General features: G+C 44.8%; 1 protein-coding gene across 4 annotated transcripts in view; it reads right to left on the bottom strand.

Annotated features, from left to right (window-relative positions):
- Tdp1 (tyrosyl-DNA phosphodiesterase 1) overlaps window positions 1-12242 on the bottom strand; it is a 75589-nt gene that overhangs the window by 42961 nt on the left and 20386 nt on the right. For 3 of the 4 annotated variants that reach the window (XM_051150428.1, XM_051150422.1, XM_051150419.1), the window contains exons 7-12: window positions 10600-10692; window positions 5836-6003; window positions 5303-5381; window positions 3734-3916; window positions 3126-3174; window positions 1122-1188 (exon numbers count right to left, since the gene is read on the bottom strand). In XM_051150428.1, coding sequence (XP_051006385.1) covers window positions 1122-1188; window positions 3126-3174; window positions 3734-3916; window positions 5303-5381; window positions 5836-6003; window positions 10600-10692 — 639 coding nt within the window. The remainder of the gene's footprint in view (window positions 1-1121; window positions 1189-3125; window positions 3175-3733; window positions 3917-5302; window positions 5382-5835; window positions 6004-10599; window positions 10693-12242) is intronic. The other variant, XM_051150434.1, reaches the window with a different exon arrangement.

Here is a 12242-nt window from a genome sequence, read left to right as displayed (position 1 = left end):
GTCAAAAAAGGGAACTCAGCACTAGCCACAGAAGCATCACACCCTGTGGACATAGGGCTTCTTGTCCTTTCACACACTATACACACATGCGTGCACACGTGCACCACACTGGTTTCTTTTGTGTTTTCTGCACATGTACACAGGTCTATGGCTGGGCTGTGAGCTCGTGGAAGCAGGAAGCTTACACAGTATTGAATGTGTAAGAAGCTTCTCCAGTGAAACAGAGTGAGTGAAATACAGCGCATCACAGGTGAGTGCTAAGAAGGCAGGAGGAGAATTCACAAATGCTTTAGTTTTGACCTTGAGTGTTGCTTCTAGGCTCCCAACATTTTAGGACTAAGGTTCCAAGGCATAATGGCCTCTGTCATGAGGCAGTGATTCTGTCTTGGAAGAGGATGATCCCTCAAGCTGACAGGCAGTTTGTCACCATTTTCTTCATCTAAGTGGACCTAGGAATCTCAAACTAACAGGAGCTCAACATAATGTGCCCTGTGGGAGAAAACATGACGGACATGCCACAGGCCAATAGGAATTTCAGCAAATAGACTCCTACCCTCATTTCTGGCTGCACGGCTGATAAGCCCCCTCTGAAGTGAGTAAGACACCAGGGTTGGTCTACAACATTCGGCACAAGCAAGTGCTGCAGCTGGAAGAGGAAAAGGACAAGCCTTTCTTTTCTTGTCCATCCTCACCTACTGAGCTCTGCTGGCACACCAAACACCGTCTTTCTCCTGGCAACAGAGGCATGAGGCATCCACTACAGGAAGTAGGTGGGCCCTACCTACCATTGTCAGAATGGTTATGATCCATGCGTCAGCAAAGTGAACTAAGTGCGGCTTATGTAAACCATAAACTGCCCAACACCATCTCTTACTTAGCTTTTTCTTTGCCTGCCAGTATTTAAATAGAAACGCCACAGAGATAAATTTTACTCTGGTATTAAAAACCTATTCCAAAACTTTTTCAAAACCTCGTTTTAAATTATTTCTATCACTAACATATGCAGATGAAAGAATATAGCTGTATTATATAAGGTGCTTTTTTTTTTTAAAAAGAACAGGCTGACGTAACATTCTTGTTCCTAACGAAGTAAGAGCAGGCATCAAGGACCAATTACTTACTGGAAGTAGGAGTGCAGCCACGTCTGTTTTTCAGCTGTCTGGATGCTATAGGGAAGAGAGCCCCCAGCTTTCAAAGAAGGGAAAAAACAAACAAACAAACAAAAATAATGAAATATAATTTAAGGCATCTTCATTAAGAAGAAAATTGCTATAAATAGTGAAAAGGTAAAAGAAAAACAACTGCTTCCGTTATTTCATCTTAAGGGATACTTCACTGAAAAAAAGCACCTATGCTTACATTAGGTATGTCGTCATCTCTCTGTGTGTGGTTGTGTCTTGGTACTGGGATTAGACCTTGAGACTCATATGGCTATGCAAGGGCCCTACCACTGAGCTATTACTCTCCCCCTCCCCAACACACACACACACACACACACACACACACACACACACACACACACACTCTTTTTGCTTTTCTTAAATGGTCTCATGAAGTTGCCCAGGCTGGCCTGGATCTCACTCTGCAGGCCAGGTTGGCCTTGAATTTGTGATCCTCCTGCTTCCTTCTCCAGAATAGCTGGGATCAGAGGCCTACACTACCACAACTCAAGTTAGGTACATTCTCCGCATGGGCTTCTTTTCTCTGGGAAAAGAGACATATAAACAGGTCACTCTCGGAAAAGAAAAGGTATTACTTAATTAGTCAGTGAGAATAATATCTGCACAGATTTGAAATACTAGAAAAGACCACAGAAAGAATCTGGGGCTGTTTTACAACCATAGGCAGGCATGCGAAACATCACTAGGTCTTTGTCCAGGCAGGACATCTGGCAAGACAGTGAGTGACAAACCCATTCCTGCCTACTTTGCTTTTATACTCTGCCATTTCCAAACAGGCGGGCAGAGGAGGTTCTTTTAAACCCGGCAGATGAGAAAACAAATGAAATGTTCATCAAATATATCTGCCGTTTTTTTTTTTTTTTAAGTAAAAAAAAAAAAAATCCATTGTAGATTTATCACTGACTTTCCAAACACACCTTGGAACTTCTCAACAATACTTGATGTGCAGAGAGGGCTTTAACCAACTCCAATGTCCAATAAAGTATGTCCTGCCTCCTACTGCAAATAGCTAAAACACATTCCATTTTAGAACCACTTATAAAATTGCTTCATTGAAATTACCACGGTTCTCTCCCATTAAAAGTGTACTTTGAATAGATCTAGCCTATTAGAAGTACAGAAAGAAAAACTGCCCATGTCCCAGAGTCAAAGTGAAGTAATTTTATTTTGCCATTTAAAAGCAACAAATGGCAAATAGACTCTGAACTTTCCTGAGATTCTTTTGGCAAGGTCACATCTAATTTCATAAGCAATAAATGAGCAAAATTAGTCATAATGTAATGCGTTCTGCTGCCAGCCAGTTGCGAATGCCAATCAGACTTAGTTTCTTCCTGAGGCATACTCTCTGGGGGCTTTTGTTAATAACCTGATGGCACTATAGAGGGTGTTTTTGTTAAAAGTTCAGTGCTCAGCAGTGGAAAAAGAGAAATGAAGAATAAAGTTGAGAGAATTTTAGAAAATACGATTTGAAATTTGCAGGTGAAGCTCCTGAAGAATAAAATATCAACTGAGTTACACAAAAGGAAACTGTAATCACGGACCCCAGGCCTGAGATGTGTCTGTGTCTGGGAGGCAAATGTGGAAGCTATGTAGAACCTCAGCCATGGGCGGAGGAAGGATGTGAGCCAAGCTGTCCAGGCAGCAGTGGGCATCAGGGGAGCTCACTGTATGGGACATCTTGTCTTGACAACCAACATGCTGGATGCCCTGTTAGTAAAACTGAGGAAAACCACTGCAGGAGGTACTACGAGGGAGAACAGTGTGCCTAAACTCCTCTTCTCTGGAACACTGCAGAACTCAATACGGCTGCTTCATTAGCTTCATGTGAATAAGAGAAAAGCATCTACACTTCTAACCAATTCTGGTGAGAAGACAAAAGAAAACAAACAGACAAAACATGCCCCAAGGCATTTTGGGAAACCGCAGAGAAACCACAGCAGTTACCAGGGTAGCCTTCTAAGCTGGTCCGCACATTTTCCACGGAAGGATAGATCTAAAAATAAACAAGAAAACAGAAAAACAATACAACTTGGCATGACTTGTTGAAAGAAAGGAATGTTGACTAGTTTTTAAGAAAATGGAAATTTTAATGAAAAATGTTAAACTACAAGATTTAGAAAGAAATTATCTTAAATGAAAAGAAAGTCCCCATCTTACTGAAAAATAACTAAAGTGGTAACTGAGCTACAGAGGGCAATGTAAATAACTGGTGACAAATTACGTTTTAATTTAAATGTTTTTCCCTCTGAAATGCCAAATTAATACTGAATTAAATGGAAAATTAATCATTAATTTACAGGTCTCTGCATAATTAACAGAGCTTATAATTCTGCTGCAGCAGTATACCTGGCATTTCTTCCCTTGGCTTGACAATTTAAAAGAAGGATGGAAAAAGCATAGCAAGTCTGTGGCTGTACCAAGGCTCCCCAACAACCCGAACCCCTTGCCCAGGGCAGCACCAGGGTACATATCAGAGTCAAGTGCTATGGTAAGAAAGGCTGTTTCTTAACTCTTCTGGATTATGGACTATGTCAAGGGGCAAGGGGGCTCACCAGATGAAGAGGAACTGCACTTCTTGCTGGAGTCCTGTCCTCTCTCAGCGCCAGCAAGCTCTCTTTAAACTCCGAACACAACCACTTTGATTCATCAGGCCCCAAGGAGCCGATGCTTGAAAACTGACCCACGATGGGCCAGCACTCGCCTTTGGGTAAAGATGGGGCATGCGCCTGTAGAAGCTGTTCCAAAAGAAAAGCGAGTGTGACAGTCACCGTGGTGACAATAATAAGTGGAATGCCTTGATACCTAAAAACATGAGTTGGGCATTTGGAATGCCTAACTTACAAGGAAACCCTGAAAACATCAGCAATCAACATTATGCTTGCAGATAGCTTTTTTTTTTTTTTAACTATTTTTTAAATACTAAAAGTGTGTATTTTTTTTTAAAAAAAAAAACTCATTTCATTAACAGGAAAAGTCTCTTTTCAAAAATCTTGATTTGCATTAAAAACAAAAGCAGAATAAAATATTTTTGAAGGACTATCTTAAGCAGAAATAGCAAAATTATACCCAGCCTGAATTCACAATTGTCTAATACATCTAAAGTAAACGGACATGATGAAACCACCGCGCATTCCGGCTTGCTCCCTTGATCAGAGCTTCCAGCTCTTGCCTCAGCACTGCACTCCAGGGCTGGGCACAGCTGTGAGGTGGCAGGCCATCGCCTGGCATACGCCGGGGCTGGAGGCAGTGGGTAGAAGCACAAACAAATCCTCGGTCTCTAGTGTGCCTAATATAAAAGGGATGTTTACATATACACATATGAACCATCTGAAGCACTGCAGAAGGTTAATCTGCATTCCTTCCCTGACACTCATGCCAACTAGGGAAGGATGAAGAAGTGTTTGGAAATTTGATCCACGTGAGCACGTACCATCCAGAGGTAGCGAACAGCAAGAAGAATGCAGACAGCTCCTGCCCCAGTGGGACTCATATCCTGACTGATGTTTTGTTTACTTTAATATGTATTGCCTTCCTTCCCACTGCTTAGGCATTACTATTTACACACACACACACACACACACACACACACACACACACACACACACACTTCTCAATTTCCATGTGCTGCACCATGCTGTAGGAAACAGAACTGAATGGACAACTCCCAGACCCAGTCTCTACCATGGGCTAAGCCTGAGAAACTTCAAGATCTGAGGCAAGCCCTGTGCTATCCCACCTGAGAGCACACAGGCATTCCTAACCTGCCTGCTTGCCCTGGAACTAAGCTGTGACGCAGCACGAGCTGTGATGAGAAATGGCTTAAAAACTACAGGTGCTACTCAATGTGCAGGATTTGTGATCACACAAATGCATTCTACTACCTAGGCTGGACCCACTAGTTCACAAGTGCCCCTGCTTACAGAACACTCTATTCTACACTCACTATTTGACACAATTCTGTCCATGTCAGAGATGGCAAGAGGAAGGCTGAGGAATAAGTCAAGGCTTGCATATCACAGGTTGGGATTTGAGTCTGGGAATGGGTACCCATCATAAATTGAAAGGGGAAAAAACCACACATTAGATTATTTTAAGTGCTAATATAATAAAAATTTTGTTACCTTCCTAAGCCTAAAATGTCCCCAGTTATCTTTGTGACTTCCTTGAAAGCGTCCAGGAGTTGAGCCAATAAGGTAAACACTAAATAAAGTAAAATACAATAAAATAATAGGCAAGTTGAGTTTTGACAGCCCAAGCCCACAGAATACACACAGAAACTAACATAATGGAAGAGCTCAAGGAGCCAATTCCTTTTAGGGCCATGCCTCCTTCACAGTGATTGCTACTTTGAAGTTCATTTTTAGTCAAACCAGTTAAAACCTGCACTAAGGTTCCAAGCAAAGAACCCAGCAATTCTAGAGCCACTCAGTGTGAGGCTTAAGGCTCACTCCCACCTTGATGCCCATGAACCGAGATGTAGTGTGATCGGCTCCCCCCCCCCCCCCCCCCCATCACTTTCTCATCAGCGCAGTCAAACACCCAGCCCACTCCTGCCTTCACCCAGCCCACTCCTGCCTTCCGGACTTGCATGGCTTGCCAGGCAGCAGCCCCTTCCGGCCTCCCACAGTGGTGCGTGTGGGGGCGGGGCACGTACTTGGTTTCCGAGAGATCATGCTCTTGGATGATGTCTATCCACTCCTGGAGAGCGGGATCATGGTAAGCCGTCAAATAGCTGATGAGGTCCGCTTTAAAATGGGTGGTTGACTCCCCAGATGTGTGGTTTCCCTGGTCAATTCGTGGGTACAGAGGGCTCAACCATATCCTGGGAGGAGGAAAAATGACCTTTAATGCTTAGAAACTCTCACTGTAACAATACCTCTGTACCGATTATGCATTTACCGCAGCAGGAGTTGAGTTCTTGCCACTGTCTTTACGGAGTGATTTCTGGCAGGAGGAAAGAGATCTGATCACACTGATCTAAAAACTCCCCATCACAAGATTATTTCTGAATGCTATCTCTTTATGTAAAACCATGTCTTTATCAGTATAGCTCTTTAGCTAAATTAAGAATCAAAAGCTATCTATACCAAGAGAAATATGTATGCAAGCTTATTTTTTGATAAGAAAACTCTTTTTATAATGTACTTTCTGTAGTGATTTGAGATATTTTTATCTTATATTTTCTCGTGCCTAGAATGAGCATGTAACACATTTAACAGGAGCTACAAGCAGCTAAGTCCTCAACAGTGATAAGACAGTCTTTCATCTCATCAGTTCCTTTCCCCCGAGGAAACAATGCCTACAAATGGGAACTAACCATATCTAAACCCGACAGACACAATACAGTGTGACACAGGTAGATTGCAAAAAGTGTGGCTTCGAGTCTCAAGGAGCAGGTTAAGAGTTCAGCCTCAAAGGACTATTGCAAGGAGCCGTAAGAGGCAATGAAAGGTTAGGCCAGACCCCAGACGGCATCTGCTGTCACTGTCTTTCCCTTCTGCAGCTGCTCCCCTGTAGTTCTGCCACCAAACCCAAACAGAAATGGCTCAGTTCTTTCACACAGCTGCTCTCCAAGGAAGCTGGTGGGCTCCGAGCTCCTGGGACGGGAAGCAGGCTCAAGAAGAACTCTGCTGTGTGAAGTCTCTGCCTTCCCAGCAGCGGAACACTTCACGGCCCCCTGCTTACCTGAGGGGGAACTCAGCATAGCAGGGACAGGCCTGGCTGAGGCTGGAGCCCACATCTGGACCTCATCTGCTTCTAGCTGGCTTTGGCATAGCAGGCAGGCCTATGACTTCTCTGGGGCTTTCGGTGCCTCTAGTGTAAAGTGACCAGCTAGTCTAGATGTGTGAGGTAGCCTCTCGCTGATAACCTCTAAGGCTAAGGCCAAAGGTTCACACAGGCACCTTCTGGATGAGGACCATGACAGGGAATGCCTTCCCAAATTACAGTACTAGATATGAAGCATCCTTAATACTTTGTGAAAGAATATGAAAACACTATCGTGGGGCAAATAATTTGAAATTTTATTTATTTGGTTTTTTTTTTTTGTGTGTGTGTGTGTGTGTGTGTGTGTGTATGCCTGAGTATAGGCATTTGTATCACATGCGTGCAGGTGCCCACAGAAGCCAGAAAAGGACATTGGATTCCTTGGAGTTGGAGTTACAGACAGTTGGCAGCCGCCTGGTGCCACTGCTAGGAATCAACCTGGATCTTCTGCAAGACAAGCCAGTGCTCTTAACTGCTGAGCCACCTCCCGAACCCAAGAAGGAGAGCTGGAACATCTGCACAGTAGGGAACGAGTACGGCGAAGGCAGGCCACTGATAAAGGGAGACTGTACATGAAAAGTGCCTTTAAAGACTTGCTTGCTTAAGGAATTCCTGAAATTTGTGGACAAATGGATTGAACTAGAAATGATCATAATGAGTGAGTTAACCCAGAAGCAGAAAGACTCAAATGGTACATATTCACTTATAACTAGACACTAGCCCAAGGGACGTGTCCCCTGAAAGTCTTCACCTACCAGGAAAGTGGGATAGATGTGAGGACATCCTATTGGGACTCTAGGTGAGAGAAGTATGGGAGAATGGGGAAATAGAAGGATCCAGAGGGTCCTAGAAACCTACAAGTAGAACATTATGACGGCCAGATCTGGGCCAAGGGGTTCTGTACAAACTATGGCACCAACCAAGGACATTACATGCAGTAAACATTGAACCCCTACCCAGATCTAGCCAAGGGACAGGTCATTCTCCACCGTTGAGTGAAGAGTAGGGACTGCCTTTCACATGAACTCTGGTGCCCCATATTTGACCATGTCCCCTTGATGGGGAGGCCTGGTGGCACTCAGGGGAAGGATAGCAGGCTACCAAGAAGAGACTTGATACCCTAGCATCATATTCAGGGGGAGGAGGTCCCCCTCAATCACAGTCATAGGGGAGGGGAATAGGGTGAAAGTAGGAGGGATGGAGGATAGAAGGGATGGGATAACACTTGAGATGTAATATGAATGAATTAATAAATAAATAAAATTTAGAAAAGGCTTGCTTGCTTAAACACTTTTATGTGTATGAGCATATTTGCGTGTGTGTGCATGTGTGTGTATGTGTGTGTGTGTGTGCACGCGCGTGCGTGTATGGGTACACCACGTATGTGCAGGGCCTGCAAAGGGCAGAGGAGGGTGTTGGATCCCCTAGAACTGCAGAAAGAATCCAGATGGTGTGAGTCATTATGTGGGAGCTAGAATCCAGACCTAGGTCCTGTGCAAGAAGAGTGAGTGGCAGGAGCTCTCAGCACTCAGCCATCTCTCCAGTGCCCTTTTGAGGATACATTACAACATGAAACAGTAAAGTACCAGAGAGAATCGAGAGCAGGCAAACCACAACAGGGACCTGCGCTAGGGGCTGGGAGAGGAAAGCGGGAGGGAAATGTCATATCCTCTGACTTTGAGTTTGCACTATATGAACTATACAACCCAGTTAATACACTTTGAGATTTTTTAAAAGAATAAAAGTACCAGCCTACTTTTCAGGCCCTCTCTCAGGCGATCACTTGAGAAGCCTCATGAAGCACTGTTACCCCTGAGTTCAAGCTCATAACTCCAAAAAGAGCCAGAGGCACTAGTGGGAGCCACCTTCATAAATCTGTTGAGTTTCATAATCCCTGTTTCACTAAGAACACACTTAGCTAGACCTCAAGTCCTTTGCTGATGGGGCGGTATATGAGTCCCCAGGCCCAGTCAGCAGCTCAGAGAGGCTTGCCTTAAATTCTTACTGACCAGAAGGAGAGAATGGACAAGACTCAGCAGATCAAGAGCGTCCTGTTAGCCAGCACTTGGAAGGCAAAGCAAATAGATCAAGAGTTCAAGACCAGCTTGGGCTACATAGCTATACAGTCATTTTCCCAGCCAGCATGAGTTACATGAAAGATTATATCTAAAGAAAAGCAAGGTGTGAGTGTGTGTGTGGTGGGTGCGGGGGCTGCTAGTTAAGGCGGGGGGGGGGGGGAATGTAATGGCAGAGAGAAGCAAGTCCTGTGGCCAAGGCCTTTTAGAGACAGGGCAGAGCCTCCTCATGCCTGCAGGAGTCAGAGTAACACACTCGGAGAAGCACAGTTTAAGAGGAACATGGGAAACTCTGAGCCCACACTAAGGCCAAAGCAGAGGCTGAGCTGGAAGGCTCCTTATTTCAGCTCAACCTAGGAGGTCGCTAAGGCTCTGGAGCTTGTCAGAGTAAGACATCTACAGGAGCTCTAGCATGGCCTAGGCCACAGTGAGATGTGAGGAGGGGAGGGCGGCAGCAAAACACCCTGGGATCCTGAAGTGCAGCTATACAAATGGCTTCATGACTTCTGCCAGAGAAGGCTGGTAGTCAGTTCTCTCCCAAGAAGGCAGAGATGTACAGAAATGGATCCAGAGAAAGAAAATTAAAGCCATTCACCAAGGAGGAAAGAAGTAGCTGACCTTGAGTTGGATGCATCCCTAAAAATTCCTCTTAAGAACAAACCCTTAGGCTGGGAGATGACAGTCTGGTTACAGCACTTGTCCAAGTGTGAGGACCTGACTTTGTATCTTCATACTTCACGCAACACCAGGAGCAATAGCTCACGTTCATAAACCCAGTGCTCCTCTGGCAAGACGGGAGGTGGAGACAGGAGACTCTCCAGAAACCGTGGGCCAGCTAGTCTGGTGTACACAGCAGCAGCAAACGAGAGATACTGTCTCAACAAGGGTGAAGTTGGGGACTGACACTCTAGGCTGTCATCTGATCTCCATATGTGCATGGTGGCACACGTGCCCATACTTAGACACAAACACGCACACAATGATTAAACAAAACCCACTTTTCTACCCTGCCCTCCCATCCCAGTAGATGATGGTCCTCCTCCCATGCACATGCAGATAAAAAAAAAAAAAAAAAAAAAGAGCATATCAAGAAGGAAAAGTGGTGGGGAGTAGACGGACAGACTAGATTTGATAAACAAACAAACAAACAAACAAACAAACAAACAAACCGGAAACAACCCACCTCATTATATGCATATGTGAAATTTGCAAGCAATGAGAGAGACTTTAATAAATATATTTTACAAAACACTTGCATGTAAGGATTCCTGTGTCCCAGCGATAACTATGAATGACTTTGCAGCAAGCTGTTAACACTGGCTACCTCAAGAGAGTGGGAGGGAGGCTGGGGAGTAGGGGAGTAGCAGGGTATTGTGGGGAGGGGGTACGGCTCAGGTAGAGCACTTGCTTTGCACTGCAAAACAAACAAACAAACAAACAAGCAAACAAACAAAACACTGTAACTATTTCTGGTACGCCTCTTTTCTATGTACATGCACATTAAATAGAAACACAGAAAGAGAAACATTTGCCCGTTTCCGGCACTAAGGACTGACTGCAGTCACGTTCCTACGAACCCTTGCGTTTTCTGGTGCCAGTCTTCCCGGATGAGGTTGGAGGTGTGGATGACTACTCGGAGGCCTTCTTCGTAGAGCAAGACCATCATCTTCCTTCAAAGAGAGTGAGGTGAACAGAATCGTTAACAGAATTTTCCGAATAAACAAATCTCCCCGTGAGAGTGCAAGAAACAGTTGGAAGCAAGTCTCACCTCTTCTATTACCCAAACTTTTAGTTATCAACTCCCCTTCTACACACTGCCTTCCGAAAACCTAAAGTGATACATAGAGAGCATCTTCAAAAAAAGCCTCAGAATCTCTGTGGGTCCTGAACTCACATCCCTTCACCCTTAGTATCCGTGGCTATCATTTCACGGTGATGACCACAGAGACGTCCTTGCCCTGTGTTTTGCAAGCAAGGTTAAGAGCAAAACCTCGTGCTGTGTTACGGGCTAGCATGTTTCAAACAACTGCAATATATACGGCATGTGTTTAAAACATCAGCTCAGGAGGCCTTTGTGTCAGCCTGTGGCTGCATGCACACATGCAGGATACTGAAGGTGTAAAATCAATTTCTTACTGGGAGTTGCAGTTTGAAGATTGCAAGATGCCCTGTCCTGATGAGACATGTATTCCATGCACTAACCCTGCCACCACTGTCTATCTAGGCTTGAAGTAAGTCTTCTCTTTTCTCCTCCATGAACTCAAGTGAGACGAAGCTGAACCCTTTCTCTCCACTGGGGCTTCTTGTATCACTAAGCACTTAACTTTGTTTCCAGTGAGAGAGGAAAGAATACACACACACACACACACACACACACACACGAGCTCTCAATGTGAAGTCTGAGGACAGAGTGTGCCCTTTAGAAGCCACATGAGCTTTGCCAAAGCATTCAGTATGGCTGAGCCCCCCTTTCCCACGTGGCTCGTGAAGGATCACCCCAGCTCGGGACTGATGAAAATGAAATGAAAGCATACACCGCAAAGGTTAAACACTGGGCACGTGCTCTCATTTGGTGCCCTGCTTTGCTTTGTAACTTAGTGCTGGGGGGACTTTTGCTGCAGTTTGTTTCCAGTGACTAAGGGGCTTTACATTTTCTCTGCAGAACTGGAGTGTCATTCACGTCTCAAGGCTGGAGCTCTCACCTTGACTTAGTTTATCACCTCTGCTGAGGCCAAAATGCTTTACACCCCATTCATCTATGTAACTCAGTTGACGCCAAACAACAATGAGCCTGTTTCTCCCCAAATAAGTCATCCCATGAGTTCAAGCTGTAAAGGAGAAGGGGAAGGCCAGGCGTGGTGGCATAAGCCTGTAATACTACACTTGGGAGACTGAGGCAGGACTGTGCCTGTGAGTTCAGGGCGAGGCTTGTAGGCTTTAGGCTACCGTGTGACTGCAGTCTGGTGTGCCTGAGGTCCTGTCTCTTCAAAGAAAAGGGGTAAAAAGATAAGGAAAAAGACAGGAACAGGAAAGAGAATGAGATTTTAGTTCTTGCCAAAAGGAGTAAGAACTTCAAGCTGGCAGACGATAGATTAATGCAAGGCTGGAGAAACGACAGCTGCTGAGCCGTCTTCTCTGTAGTTACGAAACGCAGTCCCTGAAATCTGGGCAAATTGACACACACAGTTGCCACATTAGCAGCTGATTATAATTAAGGGTA

The sequence above is a fragment of the Acomys russatus genome, chromosome 1 (assembly GCF_903995435.1).
Source record: "Acomys russatus chromosome 1, mAcoRus1.1, whole genome shotgun sequence".
NCBI classification, from domain to species: Eukaryota; Metazoa; Chordata; class Mammalia; order Rodentia; family Muridae; genus Acomys; species Acomys russatus.
This window is presented reverse-complemented; position numbering and strand designations above follow the sequence as displayed.